The 17,021-nt window shown below is 54.7% G+C and overlaps 1 protein-coding gene across 1 annotated transcript in view; it reads right to left on the bottom strand.

Moving 5' to 3' along the window:
* LOC140396943 (peroxisomal N(1)-acetyl-spermine/spermidine oxidase-like) overlaps positions 1–15,804 on the bottom strand; it is a 62,132-nt gene extending 46,328 nt beyond the window's left edge. The window contains exons 1-2 of the mRNA XM_072485894.1: positions 15,589–15,804; positions 10,812–10,978 (exon numbers count right to left, since the gene is read on the bottom strand). Coding sequence (XP_072341995.1) covers positions 10,812–10,978; positions 15,589–15,671 — 250 coding nt within the window. The 5' untranslated portion in view covers positions 15,672–15,804. The remainder of the gene's footprint in view (positions 1–10,811; positions 10,979–15,588) is intronic.
* Positions 15,805–17,021: the final 1,217 nt, after the last annotated feature.

The raw sequence follows: 17,021 nt of genomic DNA, 5'->3' as shown, positions 1-17,021 counted from the left end.
TCCCGTCGACGTGATGACCGTTCACGTCGACGTAAATTAAACCTCCTTTTCATCGGCGTGACCCTGTGCTCCAGGGTCACGCCGACCAGCATGGAGGTGAGTGACGGCCTGGGGGGTTGGCTTTGGCAGGCGATGGCGTGGCCGCAGTCTGAATGTGTGGGGAGAGGTGTGTCTCGGGTTGTGTGTGTGTGTGTGCGGCGGAGGGGGTGGTTAGAGTGGACTGGGCTCCGGGGGAGTGCCGGGAGGGGGGTCCGTGCCGGGGAGGGGGATGGGGGGTCCGTGTCGGGGAGGAGGTTGGGGGGTCCGTGCCGGGAAGGAGGTTGGGGTCCGTGCCGGGGAGGAGGTTGGGGGGGGGTCTGTGCTGGGGAGGGGGATGGGGGGGTCCGTGCCAGGGTGGAGGTTGGGGGGGGGTCCGTGCCGGGGAGGGGGATGGGGGGTCCGTGCCGGGGAGGAGGTTGGGGTCCGTGCCGGGGAGGAGGTTGGGGTCCGTGCCGGGGTGGAGGTTGGGGGGGGGGGTCCGTGCCGGGGAGGGGGATGGGGGGGGTCCGTGCCGGGGAGGGGGATGGGGGGGTCCGTGCCGGGGAGGGGGATGGGGGGTCCGTTCCGGGGAGGAGGTTGGGGCCCGTGCCGGGGTGGAGGTTGGGGGGGGTCCGTGCCGGGGAGGGGGATGGGGGGGGTCCGTGCCGGGGAGGGGGATGGGGGGGGTCCGTGCCGGGGAGGGGGATGGGGGGGGTCCGTGCCGGGGAGGGGGGTGGGGGGGTCCGTGCCGGGGTGGAGGTTGGGGGGGGGTCCGTGCCGGGGTGGAGGTTGGGGGGGGGGTCCGTGCCGGGGTGGAGGTTGGGGGGGGGGGTCCGTGCCGGGGAGGGGGATGGGGGGGTCCGTGCCGGGGAGGGGGATGGGGGGTCCGTTCCGGGGAGGAGGTTGGGGTCCGTGCCGGCGTGGAGGTTGGGGGGGGGTCCGTGCCGGGGAGGGGGATGCGAGGGCAAGTGAGTTGGTCCACCTGGCCAGGTGCCAGCCTCCAACAGTTGGACCCATGCGGTCCATGCCACCTGGCTGGGGGGAGGAGGGGATATGGGCAATGATGACATGTCGTCGTTCCCCTCCCCCCCACCAGGCCGTCATGTTTTCCGATCATCCAGCGATGTTGGCCGCCGTGGCGGCAGCCGCTAATGTCTATGTTGCCCTGGATGAGGATGAGGAGGACGAGGAGTAGGAGCGTGCCAGAGAGGCGGCGCAGGCTGCCGCAGAGGGACAGGCGGCAGCCGCCCAGGCTGGAGGGACACCTGAACGACAGGACGAGGAGGGGGAGGAGGACGTCGCGGCCCCACGGCAACGGAGGCACCCGAGGGCGCCCCGTGTGTACCGGCCCCGGCAGTCATACCAGGACCTCACGGACCGGGAATGCAGGAGGAGACTCCGGATGAGGCGGGAAACCGTGGCACACATCTGCCACCTGCTGGCACACCTGTCACCGCGTGGCACTGGCGGGGGACAGCCTCTCCCCGTGTCCGTCAAGGTTACGGTGGCCCTGAACTTTTATGCAACGGGGTCATTCCAGGCACCGAGTGGGGACCTGTCCGGCATATCGCAGACATCGGTGCATCGGTGCATCCGGGCAGTGACAGATGCCCTAAATGCCATGGCGCACCGCTACATCCGCTTCCCCGTGGACCGGGCCAGCCCAGATGCCCGGGCAGTGGGCTTCTCTGCCGTGGCCGGTTTCCCCATGGTCCAGGGCGCGATTGATGGGATGCACGTCGCCGTGCGGCCACCTGCAGATAACAGGGCCATGTTCACCAATAGGAAGGGGACCTATTCGATGAACATACAGGTGGTCTGCGACCACCGCATGATGATCCTGCACGTCTGTGCCCGTTACCCAGGCAGTGTACACGACTCATACATGTTGTCGCAGTCATCCATCCCAGGCATGTACGAGGGACGCCATCCCCGGCTGAGGGGCTGGTTGCTGGGCGACAGGGGCTACCCATTGCGATCGTGGCTGATGACGCCTATACGGAGGCCACGCAATGAGGCGGAGAACCGCTACAATGATGCCCATGTAGCGACAAGGGGAGTGATAGAGAGGTGCTTTGGCGTGCTGAAGATGCGTTTCAGGTGCCTGGACCTCTCTGGGGGCGCCCTCCAGTATCGGTCAGATAGGGTCGGCCGCATCATTGTGGTGTGCTGCGTCCTGCACAACATAGCCCAGCAGAGGGGCGATGTGCCGCAGGCAGAGGAGGGCAGAGTGGAGGAGCAGCAGGAAGAGGCGCAGTCCACTTCCCCAGATGAGGGGGATGGGGGTAATGGTCAGGGCAGACGGGGTAGACACAGGCGGGTGGCTGTCCACCGTTACCGGCTGGCCCAGCGGGCACGGGACAGACTGATAGCCGCCCGCTTCACTGACTAGATGGGCGTGGAAATCGGGTAGTATGGCCACAGACCGCACACCATGGCAACAGCCGACCACCCACACCCCCCACCCAGCACCCTCACCCCCCTACCCAACCCCACCCACCCCACCCGCATGCACACCACCCCCCCCCATTGCCGATCCACCTGCGGCACAACGGGCCGGGCTCACACAGTTGCGGGTGGACGCGTGTCTATTGCAGGCCATGGAGGATGATGACAACCCGCCCTGCGGTGAGCTCCTGGCTCCACATCGTTGGACTATGTCTGACCCATGGCCACAGTACCACCATCCACCCGGACCATCCCTGCATGCGGCTGTGACACTGCAGCGCACGATCCCGTCCTCTGCCCGGGGGGATGTTGATGGCGGCCCAGGGGGAACGGGGCAGACTCACCTGGGGCTGAGGTAAGACCACCCCTCACACACACACTTGCGCTCAACGTACATGACACCCCCGCATGCTTTGGACAGAGCACAAAGGCAGCTTCTGTAGGTGTAACATTGACTTTAATAACCAAAGGAGTTCATGCACGTGCCCTAGCCCCTAAAACTCATCTGTGCCCTGCACCCCTGCCAACTTACTCAGTGTCTAATTGTTTGGCCTTACGGGCCCTTTGACTACGTCGACGTGGTTCCCCAGACGGTACAGCAGAACTGGAGGTGGACTCCTGTGATTCCTGCCCTCTGACACTGGATCCCTTTGGCGGCCGTTTCCTGGGGCGTCCTGGCCTAGATGGGCCAGGCTGCGGCCCGGGCGACTGGGATGGCGAGCTGCCAGCCTGTCCTGCCCGTTGCCCACCCGATGCACCTGGGACGGAAGGGGGGGAGTCCGAGGTGTCGCGGTGTTCCGGGACCTCCCCTACAGGGGGAGCCGGGACGGACCACACCACCTCCTCCTCCCTCGGGGTGCCCGATGGCCCCCAGGCCTCTACATGGGTGGGGGATGCGAACGGACTGGCCATCCGACGCCCCCCCCGACATCTGGCGCTGCCAGTCCTGGAGGCCCGTGCTGGTATCGACAGGGGTCTGCAGGTTTGCAGCCATGGAGCCCAGGGGGTTGGCAAACCCTGTCTGTGACAGTGCGACGCCGGCTCGCACATGGCCACTAGCGCCGATGCCCTCAGCGATGACCTGCAGAGTCTGGGCCATGGCCGACTGGGCCATGGCCTGCAGAGACTAGGCTATGGCGTTGAGCGCCTCTGCCATCTGGCACTGGCACTGGCTCATGGCCTCCTGTGAGAGGGCAGCCATGTCCTGGGCCACAGACGCCGCCTGCACGGAACGCCCCAGGCCTCGCAAACCGTTCCCCATGTCTGACACCGTCGCACCCATTGCCTCCACCGCGGACGCCACCCGTGCGGTGTCAGCCTGGGTGCCACGCATGACCAGCACCACTCTCAGCTCCTGGACGCGGGTGGACTCCTCCACCTGCGACTGCAGCCGCCGCAAGCCGCCCGTCACCCTCTTCGCTCGTCTCCGAGTCGGTGGTTGCATCGGATCTATGTGTGGGTGTGGTAACTCCAGGAACCCGGGATCCATCTGGGCGGCAGATGTTCGCTTGGGCTGGGCTGCCCTCCGACTGCCCGGCCCCTCTGCTGCTCCTACCTCCACCTGCTGTACCGGGACGGCTGTGTTGTGCGCACCAGTGAGTGTACCAGTCGCCTCATCACTAAAGTGCCCAACCGAGGTGAGTGTTTCTGCGATGGTGGAGGGTGTTGGTGACAGCAGTGGCGTTGTGTCGTGCTCTTCGTCCCACTCTGAGTCCAAGGCACTTTGGGGTGGGGGTTCGTCTCCACCCATCCACTCTGAGTCACTGTCCGGTATTTCGTCTTCCTGGGTAGTGCTGTCCCGGGTAGGGGTGTTTGGGCATTGCTGTCCCGGGTAGTGGTGTCCCGGGTAGTGGTGTCCCGGGTAGTGGTGTCCTGGGTAGTGGTGTCCTGGTTAGTGGTGTCCTGGGTAGTGGTGTCCTGGGTAGTGGTGTCCTGGCTCGGATGTGACGGGGGCCTGTGGCTGCCCCCCTCGTCGCTGGGTGGTCGCTCCCGCACGTGACGGGGGTGTCGTCTCCCTGTTGCTCCAGGTCTCTCCGTCTCCCGTGGCCTCCGAGGGGCATCCTGCGGGCATCGCATGCTGGAGGGTCCGTGTCTCTCCGTCTCCCGTGGTGTGCGAGGGGCATCCTGCGGGCGTCGCATGCTGGAGGGTCCGTGTCTCTCCGTCTCCCGTGGCCTCCGAGGGGCATCCTGCGGGCGGTCTGCATCTGCGGGGATGGGTGCCTGGACGTTTGGTCTTGCGATACACAATGAAGCATGCATGGTTAGACATCAGGCAGTGATCAGGTGATATGGGGGAGGGGGATATAGTGGAGGGGGGATATGGGGACGGGCTGTCAGTGGCTCACTTGCTACTACGCCCCCGACCTCTGCATCAGCAACCTCCCGGTCGTCAGGTCCGCCAGCCAGTTCCAGGGCCCTTTCCTCGTGTTCGGTCAGTGGCCTCTCATCAGCGGGGCCTCCTCCAGTCCTCACATGCTCCCTATTGTTGTGTGCGCGCTTATCCTGTGGGGGGGGGGGGTGGCAGGGGTAAAAGGCAACACTGTTAGGCAGGTATCTGAATGCACGCCATCGGTTGCGCGTGCATTGCAGAGGTTAAGGTTAGCGCTGGATTCACTTGGGGATATGGGGGAGGGGGGATCTGGGGGAGGGGGATATGGGGGAGGGGGGATATGGGGAGGGGGATATGGGGGAGGGGGGATATGGGGAGGGGGGATATGGGGGAGGGGGGATATGGGGAAGGGGGGATATGGGGGAGGGGGGTATGGGGGATATGGGGGAGGGGGGATATGGGGAGGGGGGATATGGGGGAGGGGGATATGGGGGAGGGGGGATATGGGGCAGGGGGGATATGGGGGAGGGGGGATATGGGGGAGGGGGGATATGGGGTAGGGGGGATATGGGGGATATGGGGGAGGGGGGATATGGGGGAGGGGGGATATGGGGGATATGGGGAGGGGGGATATGGGGGATATGGGGAGGGTGGATTTGGGGAGGGGGGATAGGGGGGAAGTGGGGATATGGGGGAAGTGGGGATATGGGGGAGGGGGGATATGGGGGAGGGGGATATGGGGAGGGGGGATATGGGGGAGGGGGGATATGGGGAGGCTCACCCTGCCTGCTCTGACGAGGTCGTTCACCTTCTTGTGGCACTGGGTGCCTGTCTGTGGTGTCAGGGCCGCAGCGGTGACGGCCTCTGCCACTTCCCTCCACAGACGCCGGCTGTGGCGTGGGGCAACTCTGCGGCCGTGCCCGGGATACAGGGCGTCCCTCCTCTGCTCCACGGCGTCCAGGAGCGCCTCCACATCCCGTGACTCGAACCTCGGGGCTGAGCTGCGGCCAGCCATCCAGTCGGGTGTTCCGCTCGGGTGTTCCGGTCGGGTGGGGGGGACCGCGGCCTTATGAGCCGTCACGCCGTGCGGCGCGTGTGACGCTGCACGGCGTGAACCACTGCGCAAGCGCGGATCCCGTTACGTCGCTGCTAGCCCATTTCGGGCCGGAGACTTTCGACCCATTATTCCGACGTGACGCAAGTCGGATTTGCGCCGTCTTTTGCGCCGATGGGCGGATTTTCCGCCGATAACGGAGAATTTCGCCCCAGATCTCTGCCATATTATGCGGCGCCTCAACCATTGGCGCAGAGACGGCTGTTGCGTGCATGTGTGGACCCGCACCGGCACTGCAGGGCCACATATCGGCGCCGGAGCTGCGTAGAGTACTCTGGCACGGTGCTGGCCCTCTGAAGACCGCTGAATTGCTGGGCCAGGAGGCCCGTTGGGGCTGGCATACACATTCCGGAGTTTACACCGGCGTTAACAAATCCCGGCCATTGAAGAAAGGAATAGATATGTTGAGAGGGTGAGAAGTAGTAAATAAGGTGAAATCTTGTTGTTTCATAGAATCACCACAATGCAGAAGGAGGCCATTTGGTCCATTGAGTCTGCACCAACCCTCCAATTCACCTAGCCTGCACATCCTTGGACTTTGGGAGGAAATGGGCACTTGGAGGAAACCGATGCAGACATGGGGAGAACGGGCAATCTCCATAAAGTCACCCAAGGCTGTAATCGAACCCAGGCCCCCGGCGCTGTGAGGCAGCAGTGCTAACCACTGTGCCACATGACTTTCAGCACGTGAATTGTAATTGATTGTGCTGAACTTAAACAAAACACTAGTTAGGCCTTCAGTTCTGGGCACCACGCTATAGGAAGGATGTCAACACATTGGAGAGAGTGCAGAAGAGGTTTTCAAGAATGGTTCCGAGGATAAGAGACTTCAGTTATGAGGATAGATTGGAGAGGTTGGAACTGTTCCCCTTGGAGAGAAGAAGGCGAAGATGAGATTTGACAGAGATGTTCAAAATCATGAGGGGGCTGGACAGCGTAGACAGGAAGTACCTGTTCCTGTTGGCAAAATGATCCAGAACGAGGGAGCAAAGATTTTAAGGTGATTTGCAAAAAAAGCAAATGCAATGTGAGAAAAAGTGTTTTCACAAAACTTACGATTAGGGTCAAGAATGCTCAGCCTGGAAGTGTGGTAGAGGCAGATTCAACTGAGGCTTCCAAGTGGTCATTAGAGATTACTTGAATAGAAACAATATGTAGGGGTATGGGGAAAAGGCAGCGGAAATGGCACTGAGCAATGATGTTATTTGGAGAGCTGGTACAGACATGATGGGCCGAATGGCCTCCTTCTGCACCGTAACAATTCAGTGAATCTGTAATGATTCAAGAGGAAGTCTCACCACCATCTTCCCAAGGGCAATGAAGAGTGAGAAACCTTGCAAGTGAAGTCCACACCTTGTGAATGAATTTTTAAAATTCTGGATATGGGGCTGGATTCTCCATTTTTGGGACTATGTCCCCACGCTGTCGTGAAAACTGTGGTCTTGTACGCCAAGAAAACTAGCGTCAAAAGGCCACAGATTCACAGCCTTGCAAGGGGCTAGCAGGCAGCTGTCGTGGAGCTCGCAGTAACAGCTGCCGATACGGCCCCTCTGCACTTCCGGGTCAGAGGCCACGCATGCGCACGGTGGCGGCCTCCAGCGGCTGCGCCATGCTCCATGGCGGACTCAGCCCGCGGACCTGGACTGCCGAAATAGTGTCTCGCATCGGCTGCTCGCACGACCCGAACCGCCCCGCACATGTAGCCCCCAGTCCCGAATGAAGCGACCCCCCCCCCCCCGTCCTCCGATCGGCCCTCCCCTGACTGTGGCGGCCCCGGACTGAGTCTGCAGCCGCCACACGAGGTTCCCGAACTGCAGGACCAGATTAGAAACACGCCGTCGGGAATTCGGCCGGTGAGGGATGGAGAATAGCGGAACCATTGCCGGTTCTGATTTCGTGCAGGAAAACGGATTCTCCATCCCATCAGCAAACTCGATTTCGGCTTCGGGGTGCGGTGAACCCAGCACATGGTCCTTTGCTGAAAGCTTAGCCTTGCCTCGACCTTCTTGACTCTTGATTTGCAAATTATTCTCTAGCTCTGGCGTGTGTATATATCTGGCACTGGGGGGAACTGGATCCACTTTCACATCAGCCATGAATTGTTTCTCTTTTGAAGTGTTACATTTCATGTGGAATATGTGAAAGTGGGTACATAGTGATCCAATCCTACATTAGTTTAATTTGAGCCCATAATTAAGCTAATTCGCTTATCACACTCACTGTACAGTAGCTTCTTACATATTGAGCCAAAACAGAAAGGTGCTTAGAGCTGCATAAACACATTTCATTCACTTACATTTTTGTGTAGGCTGAACAAGACATTGGTCTTTACTGATTCCTACATATAGCAATGATTAACAAGATTGTTTTTTTGTTGAGACTGCAGCTCTTTATGCGTTCTCTCCCCAGCAGTGTTCCAACCCAACCTGAATTGAGATTGCTCTCAATAACTCTGGGATCTACATTCCATTGGTGTAATTTAGTGCCCTGTCCAAGGTGAGTTTGGTTTTTGAGGGGTTGGGGGGTGCATTTAAATGAGTGGGAGGGTGCCAGGTGGGGACCAAGGTGCCTTCCTGCCTGTGCCCAGATTGAAGCTATGACAGGGAAGGCTCATGGATGGTCTCCCTGTCCTGCCACCAATCCACCAATGTCCACTGAAGGATCTCAATTAGCCACCGCTGATATTCATGGCAGCGAGGCAGGAGGTGTCCCTCACTGTTAGGCATTCAGTACCTTGTTGAGGGATTGGGCATTAGGAAGGGGAGGTCCTGTTGAGAGCCACCCCTTAGTGAGCAGCACGGCAGCACAAGTGGATAGCACTGTGGCTTCCCAGCGCCAGGGTCCCAGGTTCGATTCCCCGCTGGGTCACTGTCTGTGCGGAGTCTGCACATTCTCCCCGTGTCTGCGTGGGTTTCCTCCGGGGGCTCCTGTTTCCTCCCACAGTCCAAAGACGTGCAGGTTAGGTGGATTGGCCATGATAAATTGCCCTTAGTGACCAAAAAGGTTAGGAGGGGTTATTGGGTTACGGGGATAGGCTGGAAGTGAGGGCTTAAGTGGGTTGGTGCAGACTCAATGGGCCGAATGGCCTCCTTCTGCACTGTATGTTCTATGTTGATCTATGTTCACCTTGCATCCACTCCCTCAACATCCTCCTCATGACTCCCATCCTGCCTTCCTTGGTCTGGGCCCCTAACTGAGTACTTGGGCATGCTGAAATAGGACTGAGTCAGCTCGGCTTCGTCAAGGGGAGGTCATGTCTGAAAAATCTGTTAAGAGTTCTTTGAGGAGGTAACAAGGAAGTTAGACAAAGGAGAACCAGTGGACCTGATTTATTTAGATTTCCAGAAGGCCTTTGACAAGGTGCCGCATAGGAGACTGTTAAATAAGTTAAGAACCTATGGTGTTAAGGGTAAGATCCTGGCATGGATAGAGGATTGGCTGACTGGCAGAAGGCAGAGAGTGGGGATAAAGGGGTCTTTTTCAGGATGTCAGGAACTGAAGGCACTGTTGCTAAGTTTGCAGATGATACAGAGATCTGTAGAGGGACAGGTAGTATTCAGGAAGCAAGGGGGCTGCAGATGGACGTGGACAAGCTAGGAGAGTGGGCAAAGAAGTGGCAAATGAAATACTATGTGGAAAAGTGTGAGGTTATGCACTTTGGAAGGAGGAATTTAGGCATAGATTATTTTCTAAATGGGGAAATGTTTCGGAAAGCAGAAGCACAAAGGGACTTGGGAGTCCTTGTTCATGATTCTCTTAAGGTTAATGTGCAGGTTCAGTAGGAAGTTAAGAAGGCAAATGCAATGTTAGCATTCATGTCGAGAGGGCCTAGAATACAAGACCAGGGATGTACCTCTGAGGCTGTACAAGGCTCTGGTCAGACCCCATTTGGAGTATTGTGAGCCGTTTTGGGCCCTGTATCTAAGGAAGGTTGTGCTGACCTTGGAAACGGTCTGGAGGAGGTTCACAAGAATGATCCCTGGAATGAAGAAATTGTCATATGAGGGACGGTTGAGGACTCTGGGTCTGAACCTGTTGGAGTTTAGAAGGATGAGGGGGGGATCTTCTTGAAACTAATAGGATACCATGAGGCCTGGATGGAGTGGACGTGGAAAGGATGTTTCCACTTGTAGGAAAAACTAGAACCAGAGAACACAATCTCAGGCTAAAGGGACGATCCTTTAAAACAGAGATGAGGAGGAATTTCTTCAGCCAGGGGGTGGTGAATCTGTGGAACTCTTTGCCGCAGAAGGCTGTGGAGGCCAAATCACTGAGTGTCTTTAAGACAGAGATAGATAGGTTCTTGATTAATAAGGGGATCAGGGGTTATGGGGAGGAGGCAGGACAATGGGGATGAGAAAAAGATCAGCCATGATTGAATGGCGGAGCAGACTCGATGGGCTGAGTGGCCTAATTCAGCTCCTATGTCTTATGGTCTTAACCTGGTTCTCTGGTAGGTACATTGCAGGCAAATCCCACTGCTCTCCCAGAAATTCTGCTTAAGAAGCAGGCTGACAGCTCTTGGGGGCAGGATTCCCTGGGGTCCTTGATCCTGAAGAAGGCCCACTGCTGGCCATTGACTGCCAATCAATGCATCACATCCTCCCCAGAGGATGGGATATGCGGCTCTCACTGAATCTCTAACTGGCAGGTGATTGGATTCTGCCCTATTTGACTATCAATGAGATTCATGAAGTGTCAGTGGACAGAGGCAACTAACATTGCCCTGAATACAGCAGAACCAGGATCAATAAGTGTTTACATTTTTGTATCTCTTTATTGAGAGATTCAGACTAAATAACACACATTTTCCTACAAATTGCTATTTATTTTACAAGACCTCTGGTGTTTGTACAATTTGATTTTGACACTTCCTTGGCATTTTCATCATATTGCTCTTACCAAACAGGGAGCCTTTGATCCGTCCTCCAGGCTGACTCGATGCCTCAAGAATCTGTACATCAGTGAATCCTTGCTTCAGCAGTTTTCTAGCAGCTCCGATTCCAGCTATCCCAGCTCCCACAATGACAATCTTTGCCGTTTTGCTCGTGGGTCGGTTACAATCCACACTATGGAACAAATAAATCATATGGTTACTTGCAATGTTATGGTACAATGTGGCCTACGAATGGCTATCAGTTGAGGGCAGCACGGTGGCATTGCTGCCTACGGCGCTCAGGACCCGGGTTCAAATCCCGGCTCTGGGTCACTATCTGTGTGGAGTTTGCACGTTCGTCCCGTGTCTGCGTGGATTTCAACCCCACAACCCAAAGATGTGCAGGGTAGGTGGATTGGCCACGCTAAATGCCCCTTAATTGGAAAAAATAATTGGGTACTCTAAATTTAAAACAAGAAGAAAAAAATGAATGGCTATCAGTCACAGAGCAGTGTTAAATGATTAGAATGCACATCAAATCTGACAGAGCCAGTGCAAGGTTATTTGATGCCCCCCTCCCCGCCCAGATATAGTTAGCAGAAGTGACGCCATGAAAGCCGGAGGACGTGACATCATAGATGTCAAGGAAAGCCAGCGATGTGATGTCATGAAAAGCCATCGATGTGATGTCATGGAAAGCCAGCAATGTGATGTCATGGAAAGCCAGCGGATGTGATGTCATGGAAAGCCAGTGGATGTGATGTCATGGAAAGCCAGCGGATGTGATGTCATGGAAAGCCAGCGGATGTGATGTCATGGAAAGCCAGCGGATGTGATGTCATGGAAAGCCAGCGGATGTGATGTCATGGAAAGCCAGCAGATGTGATGTCATGGAAAGCCAACAAAAGTAATATTATGGAAAACCAGTGGAAATTATGTGACAGGAAACAAGACAAAGCGTGAGCAGGTTCTAAGGAGAAGAAAATCCCAAGAACCTTGGGGCGGCCTTGTGGAACAGATTAACATGCAAATTCACTGCCTCCACATTGGCAACTCAGTTGACCGTGCTGTGTGAACAATGAAGGGATGTGTGTTATAGCTCTACTGTTTAACTTCCAGCCACTGTCATTGATAGAAATAATGAGAACACTTACAGTAAACATAAAAACAAATCAGAAATGAATCTGAATACCTGCTTGCACCCATGGCAGTCGGACGAACACTTATTGATCACGTCTGAATACACAATGATACTGCCCGAGAAGCTTATTTTACAAATGTGACATAAGAAACCTCTGCATACTACTAAAATAATATATGTTTTAAACCAATCGATTATACCAATCCAATTGATTACAGCTGGCCAAAATCGCAGCCAAGTAGACTCCTCCTTGGAAACATGGATTATTTTGATCAGAAGATGTTAGTGGCCTGGACTTTGAGGGCATAGTGGTGAAGCAATTGCACTTTCCGCTGGCCTCCAAGAAAGCAGCCCACAAAAATCTAATGGCCTCTGTGGAGAGGACTTCCTCGTTTCTGAGGGCAGTTTAAATCTGGCACCAAATAAGGTGGATCTCCAGGCTTCTAAACACAGGAATATCAGCCAATCACATAGGAATATCCTCACAGACAGCAAACCAGGAGATTAAAAGCACTTTATCCTTCAGTTTTAATTTAAATTGTCAAATGGTGAAATCATTGATTATGATTGAATTAAGAAAGATATAGAATAAAGATCAACTTTAAAACATATATTATTTTAATAGTATGCAGAGGTTTCTGATGTCACATTTGTAAAATAAGCTTCTCGAGCAGTAAGGGTGTTTAGCTGCAATTATGAAGAGAGTCTACCCCGCTAAAAACTCAGTCAAACTTCACTAAAGAGACGTAACCTTTTACAACAGTTTTTACAACAAGACTGACAGTATAAGCATGGAACTTCTCATCAAGCAATAGTTTTCATTGATTGCAGCCTGGCGAGACCTCAACAGCATATCCTCTGGAAGAGTGTGGAATCACAGACAACTTTTGACTTCATGTGTTATTCTCCGCATGTACAGATTCCTGAAGTTGCCATCAATTTCAGTGGGATAATGCCAGCAAACGTTGACTGTTCTTTCCATTCATCCCACAGTAAGATGTGTTTGCATACATCAAGACCGTGATAGCATTGAACATGTGACTGAAGAGCATGTATTAAATGAAGCGACCACAGAAAGGATCAGCAATTAAACAGAGGTGACCCCAGGTAAACAATGAATGGAAGAGGGAATTACTGGTTCAGACCTCCTTAGAGGAGAGAAAGTCGAGACAAGATTGATGGAGATATTCCATGTCACAAGGAGTCTCGACAGAGTTGTTGGAGAAAACCTGTTCCCAGTGGTAACAGGATGGAGAACCAGAGGACGTCAGTTTAATTGTCAAAAGAACCACTGGGGATGTGAGAGAAAGCATTAAAAGCAGTGAGTGATCAGGATTCTGAAATGTACTGCTCAAGCACGAGGAGGAGGTGTTTCAATTGTGGCTTTACAAGAGGAAACTAGAGAAAGAGGTTGTGCGGGGCTACAGGTATAAGGGGGAATTGGCCAAGATGCTCTTGCAGAAAATTGAGGTAGATGTGCAACAGCTGAAAGACTTCTTTCTGTGCTGTAACCATTCTATCATTCTGCTGTAGGAGCCAAATCATTTACTTTGAAAGCCTGCTCTGGCAAGTAGCATGATAAGGTGACAGCACAGCAGTAGGAGAGGGAGGGTTGAGGATATGGTGAGGTTTGAGGAGGTGGTGAAGGGTTGAGGAGGTGGTGGAGGGTTGTGGAGGTGATGGGGGATTGAGGAGGTGGTGGAGGGTGGAGGAAGTGGTGGAGGGTGGAGGAAGTGGTGGAGGGTGGAGGAGGTGGTGGAGGGTGGAGGAGGTGGTGGAGGGTCGAGGAAGTGGTGGAGGGATGAGGAGGTGGTGGAGGGTTGAGGAGATGGTGGAGGGTTCAAGAGGTGGTGGAGGGTTGAGGAGGTGGTGGAGGGTTGAGGAGGTGGTGGAGGGTTGAGGAGGTGGTGGAGGGTTCAGGAGATGGTGGAGGGTTGAGGACGTGGTGGAGGGTTGAGGAGGTGGTGGAGGGTTGAGGAGGTTGTGGAGGGTTGAGGAGGTGGTGGAGGGTTGAGGAGGTGATGGAGGGTTGAGGAGGTGGTGGAGGGTTCAAGAGATGGTGGAGGGTTGAGGACGTGGTGGAGGGTTGAGGAGGTGGTGGAGGTTTGAGGAGGTGGTGGAGGGTTCAGGCGATGGTGATAGGTTGAGGAGGCGATGGCAGGTTAAGGAGGTGTGGAGAGTCAAGGTGGTGGAGGGTTGAGGAAGTGGTGGAGGGATGAGGAGGTGGTGGAGGGTTGAGGAGATGGTGGAGGGTTCAAGAGATGGTGGAGGGTTGAGGAGGTGGTGGAGGGTTGAGGAGGTGATGGAGGATTGAGGGGGTGGTGGAGGGTTGAGGAGGTGGTGGAGGTTTGAGGAGGTGGTGGAGGGTTCAGGCGATGGTGATAGGTTGAGGAGGCGATGGCAGGGTTGAGGAGGTGTGGAGGGTTCAAGAGATGGTGGAGGGTTGAGGACGTGGTGGAGGGTTGAGGAGGTGGTGGAGGTTTGAGGAGGTGGTGGAGGGTTGAGGAGGTGGTGGAGGGTTCAGGAGATGGTGGAGGTTTGAAGAGGTGGTGGAGAGTTGAGGAGGTGGTGGAGGGTTCAGGAGATGGTGGAGGGTTGAGGAGGTGGTGAGAGTTGAGGAGGTGGTGGAGGGTTGAGGAGGTGGTGGAGGGTTGAGGAGGTGGTGGAGGGTTGAGGAGGTGGTGGAGGGTTGAGGAGATGCTGGAGGGTTGAGGAGGTGGTGGAGGGTTGAGGAGGTGGTGGAGGGTTGAGGAGGTGGTGGAGTGTTCAGGAGATGGTGGAGGGTTGAGGACGTGGTGGAGGGTTGAGGAGGTGGTGGAGGGTTCAGGCGATGGTGATAGGTTGAGGAGGCGATGGCAGGTTAAGGAGGTGTGGAGAGGCGAGGTGGTGGAGGGTTGAGGAGGAGGCGGAGAGTGGAGGAGATGGTAGAGGGTTGAGGAGGTGGTGGAGGGCTGCGGAGGTGGTGGAGGGTTGTGGAGGTGATGGAGGGTTGAGGAGGTGGTGGAGAGTTGAGGAGGTGGTGGAGGGTTGAGGAGGTGGTGGAGGGTTGAGGAGGTGGTGGAGGGTTGAGGAGGTGGTGGAGGGTTGAGGAGATGCTGGAGGGTTGAGGACGTGGTGGAGGGTTGAGGAGGTGGTGGAGGGTTCAGGAGATGGTGGAGGGTTGAGGACATGGTGGAGGGTTGAGGAAGTGGTGGAGGGTTCAGGCGATGGTGATAGGTTGAGGAGGCGATGGCAGGTTAAGGAGGTGTGGAGAGGCGAGGTGGTGGAGGGTTGAGGAGGAGGCGGAGAGTGGAGGAGATGGTCGAGGGTTGAGGAGGTGGTGGAGGGCTGCGGAGGTGGTGGAGGGTTGTGGAGGTGATGGAGGGGTGTTGCGGTTCTCCTGATCCGGTCTTGAAAATTGGTCAGGAATCCAACATAAACTGTTTTTTTAAACAGGGTTTCCACCCCAAGTTATACCTCCTTTTTGGGAAAACCTTGAGGTAATTTGGAGCAAAATGGGCAAAACTGTGAGGTGATTTAGAGCAAGATAGCTTTTAACCAGACCCCACTTGCTTTGCTTACACAGCACAAATGGTGCATAAGGTTGACTTTCCTAAAGTAAACAAGAAACAAAGAAGAAAACTAAATATAAGGAAGCTAATCCACAGCAAAGACATACTTACGGCACAGCTATCGAATACTCTCCCAGGAAGAGTGTTGTCAGTACCAAGGCCCTGCAAAAACTGATGTCAGATATGCTCCTCATGACTGAAAGATGGAAGAGCTGCTGAAGATCCTTTTGTTTCGATGACTTCTCCGATGTGCTTTGATTTTTGTTTCATGCGAGAATATAGAAGAAGAGTTTCTGGTGAATTGATCTTCGGTACTTTGGCTGAATTTAGTGTTATTCATTAACCTGTAAACATGGAGGGTGTGCTCTGAACTTTAAAATGTTTGAACTTTTTAGCAATAGGTCGGGTTGACATAAGTGGAGGTATCTGATACAAATCTTGTTTTACATATGCTCCTATCGGAGACCCCCCACCCCCACCCCTCCTGTTCCAGGACAGTTTGCTTGGAGAGGGCTGAGGCCATGCTGGCCAGAATATATTTCATGTTTTATATTAAAAGTCCTTGGGCAGGATTCTCCGGTTGCCGACTCCGAAATCGCGTTCGGTGATCGGCCAGAGATCCCGTTTGTGAAGACATTTCTCGATTCATCTAAATCATTCATATATATTGTGAATAGTGGATCATTCATATATACTGTGGTCCTAGCACTGAATCCCTAGAGTACCCTACTAGTCACCACTTGCCAATTTGAAAAAGACCCATTCATACCTACTCTTTCTTCCTTTCTGCCAACCAGTTTTCTATTCATTTCAATACACTATCCCCGATCCCATGCGCTTTTATTTTACACACTAATCTTTTATGTGGGGCTTTGTCAAAAGCCTCCTGAAAGTCCAAATATACCACAAGCACTGGCTCCCATTCATCAATTCTACTAGTCAACCACATTGCTGTGGGGTCTGGAGTCACAGGTAGGCCATATCAGGTAAGGATGGCAGATTTCCTTCCCGAAAGGATATTAGTGAACTAGATGGGTTTTTACAACAATCAACAATGGTTTCATGGTCATCATTAGACTTTTAATTCCAGATTTTAAAAATTGAATTCAAATTTCACCATCTACCGTGGTGGGATTCGAACCGGGGTCCCCAGCGCATTTCCCTGGGTTTCCGGATTACCAGGCCAGCAACAATACCACTAGACCACAGAGAAAGAGCATAGAAAGCTGAGAGAAGATTTGACAAAGAGAAAAGTTAAGGTCAAGGACAACGGGCAGAACAAGCAGTGACACAAGACAGAACTTGTATTCCGAGATGGAGGTGTCTTTGGAGGCAGATGTGCAGGCAATTTATCACTACAAGCTTTTATGCCCACCCGTCAGCAGGTTCTTGCCTCCAGCCCATTTTTAGGGAGGTGGTCTCTGCGGGATAGCAGCCTCCCATCTGCTGATGGTGCATACCAATGAGGCCAATTAAAGTGCCAATTTTGAAAGCACTTTTAACATGCCTTTTGGTCCAGCAGACAGGGTTATGGGTGATTGGAA

Source organism: Scyliorhinus torazame, chromosome 2 (genome assembly GCF_047496885.1).
Source record: "Scyliorhinus torazame isolate Kashiwa2021f chromosome 2, sScyTor2.1, whole genome shotgun sequence".
In the NCBI taxonomy this organism is placed as follows: Eukaryota; Metazoa; Chordata; class Chondrichthyes; order Carcharhiniformes; family Scyliorhinidae; genus Scyliorhinus; species Scyliorhinus torazame.
Note: the sequence above shows the minus strand (reverse complement) of the source record. Positions and strands in the feature narration are given on the sequence as shown.